The 1,989-nt window shown below is 37.8% G+C and overlaps 1 protein-coding gene across 1 annotated transcript in view; it reads right to left on the bottom strand.

The window, feature by feature from the left end:
* Positions 1–96: 96 nt before the first annotated feature.
* LOC119588244 (cytochrome P450 2L1-like) overlaps positions 97–1,989 on the bottom strand; it is a 14,472-nt gene continuing 12,579 nt past the window's right edge. The window contains exons 15-20 of the mRNA XM_037936940.1: positions 1,602–1,685; positions 1,446–1,463; positions 874–965; positions 588–630; positions 321–386; positions 97–162 (exon numbers count right to left, since the gene is read on the bottom strand). Coding sequence (XP_037792868.1) covers positions 97–162; positions 321–386; positions 588–630; positions 874–965; positions 1,446–1,463; positions 1,602–1,685 — 369 coding nt within the window. The remainder of the gene's footprint in view (positions 163–320; positions 387–587; positions 631–873; positions 966–1,445; positions 1,464–1,601; positions 1,686–1,989) is intronic.

Consider the following 1,989-nt stretch of genomic DNA (forward strand, 5'->3'; position numbering starts at 1 on the left):
GTACTGCTTTCCGCTCCACAGCACCGTTCAGTATCGGTTAGCCTCCCACCTGAAGGAATTCCAGATTCCGCCATGGGTATCAAAAGCAATTTGAGATTATCTTGGGAAACTCCTGATCAAATGCTTCATCTCTGGAGGCTTTGAAGTTTCCGAATCCTTAAGCTGCATCCTCATAAGATCTTATAAATTGCAACATGGATTGGAGCGAGTCTGTGATCTGCATGGAATTCAGCTTCTACAAAACACCCTAATTGAGATGTTTGTCCTGTTTGGGAGATGAGGTGTTTGTTGTTGTGGCTAAACGTTTACTATTTGTTTACGGCAATTGATATAAACAGGTCTGCTGTGTAGAAACCAGGATTCATCTCTGCTGAATTTTCTTGATTCTATAATGCAAAGAAGGTCGCTGGTGATCGTTCTAATGGGGACACATAAATACTCTATTCAGTTAATCGTATTGAGCAACAGATATGTAATTCACATTGAATTTTCGAAAACTGAATCGCAGTTCAAAAGTTGGTCAGTAAGTCATTTTTATCATAACTCAAGTTTATTCTAACTTTGCGGGATCACGAAACTCACCTCACTGTATAATGCTGTTGGACATTGAGCATTGGTTGTCCCTCATTACTGCAAGTATTGTATATCTATTAACTGTGATTACATGGCATGAAGTTACTGTAGATATCCCTTATACTGGTCTCCGTGTCTCTACTTTCACGGATACTGATAATATTAGTACACTGTCATCCCGATAATACTACTACACATTTTCTCACACTTCCTAAACTACTCAACACGACAGGAAACGATAATTCACGAAAAAAGAGAGATAAGATGTTTTAAGCATTTACAAGACCGGACCGCCTTTACCACGTTCTAAGATCCTGAAGTACACGCCAAGTCTTAAGAGGCGATGCACGCATGGTTTCTAATCCACGGTAAGAGGCCTCCTGTCTTACTAACTAAGGATTATCCAAAACTATAGTCATTTTCAGTAGAGAATCCGATTTTTTAAAGGAAGGCTCGATTGTTCTTGAAGTTTGACAACTCTTGCCCCTCCTCCTACTTCTAAATATGTAGCATATCAAGCAGAAAAGAGATGTGTTTACTTTTCTTTTCTTTGTCAGATAAAATTGTTTTCCTTTTGTCATTTAAATAGTGTAGTGCTCATATGCAGTTCGTTAGTTATAACAAAACAATAGGGAAAGTGTCATCTATGTTTACGTTATAAAGATATACATTTTAAAAATTCGGTATCATTGTTGAAACTTAACTTTATTTAAAACTTAAATGATCATCCAAATTCACAACAGAACGTGATGTGTATCTCACCGATGCATGCAGAGGGTATTTTTTATTCAGTATATCAAGTAATGTTGAAAACCAAGAGTGTGTGTCTCTGTGCTCTGTAAATGGACCCTCGCTCGTTACCATTTCCTCACCTTGTTCATGCTAAATTGCTTATAAAATTGAGAAATCAAAGAGCTGGTTTTTATACCACTTAAACAACGATCTATTGCCACTCCATCCATCACAATAAAAAAAACGATTCTTAATAAATTCATGCATATCAATGGGACCTTATTTAATAATGCAACCGTCACAGATAAATATCTAGTGGTTGCAATGTGGGTGTTTCTGCGCAAGAAATCAAGGGTATAATCTAGACACGGGCGTCGCCACTGTGTCAGAGTGTCACCGTGTTAGTAAAAGACAATAAGGATATGGTACATAAAACACAGCCAGGGAGGACGGGCATTATAGTCAGTGGCAAGGGAGATAGATGATGTTTTTGCAATTGCTACTCTCCCTGGGTGGTACTTCGAGAACCAGAGCAATTAAGATTGTCATTGTTGTTGTTGCTACCGTTAATGTCGTGTTTTTTGTTAATGTTTTGCTGGTAGGTTGTCATAACCATTATTAGTTGTACTGTTGTTACTATTGCCAAGGCTACTTCAATAATAAGTGTTATCTTTAACAGTAGCC

Source organism: Penaeus monodon, chromosome 23 (genome assembly GCF_015228065.2).
Source record: "Penaeus monodon isolate SGIC_2016 chromosome 23, NSTDA_Pmon_1, whole genome shotgun sequence".
Taxonomy (NCBI): Eukaryota; Metazoa; Arthropoda; class Malacostraca; order Decapoda; family Penaeidae; genus Penaeus; species Penaeus monodon.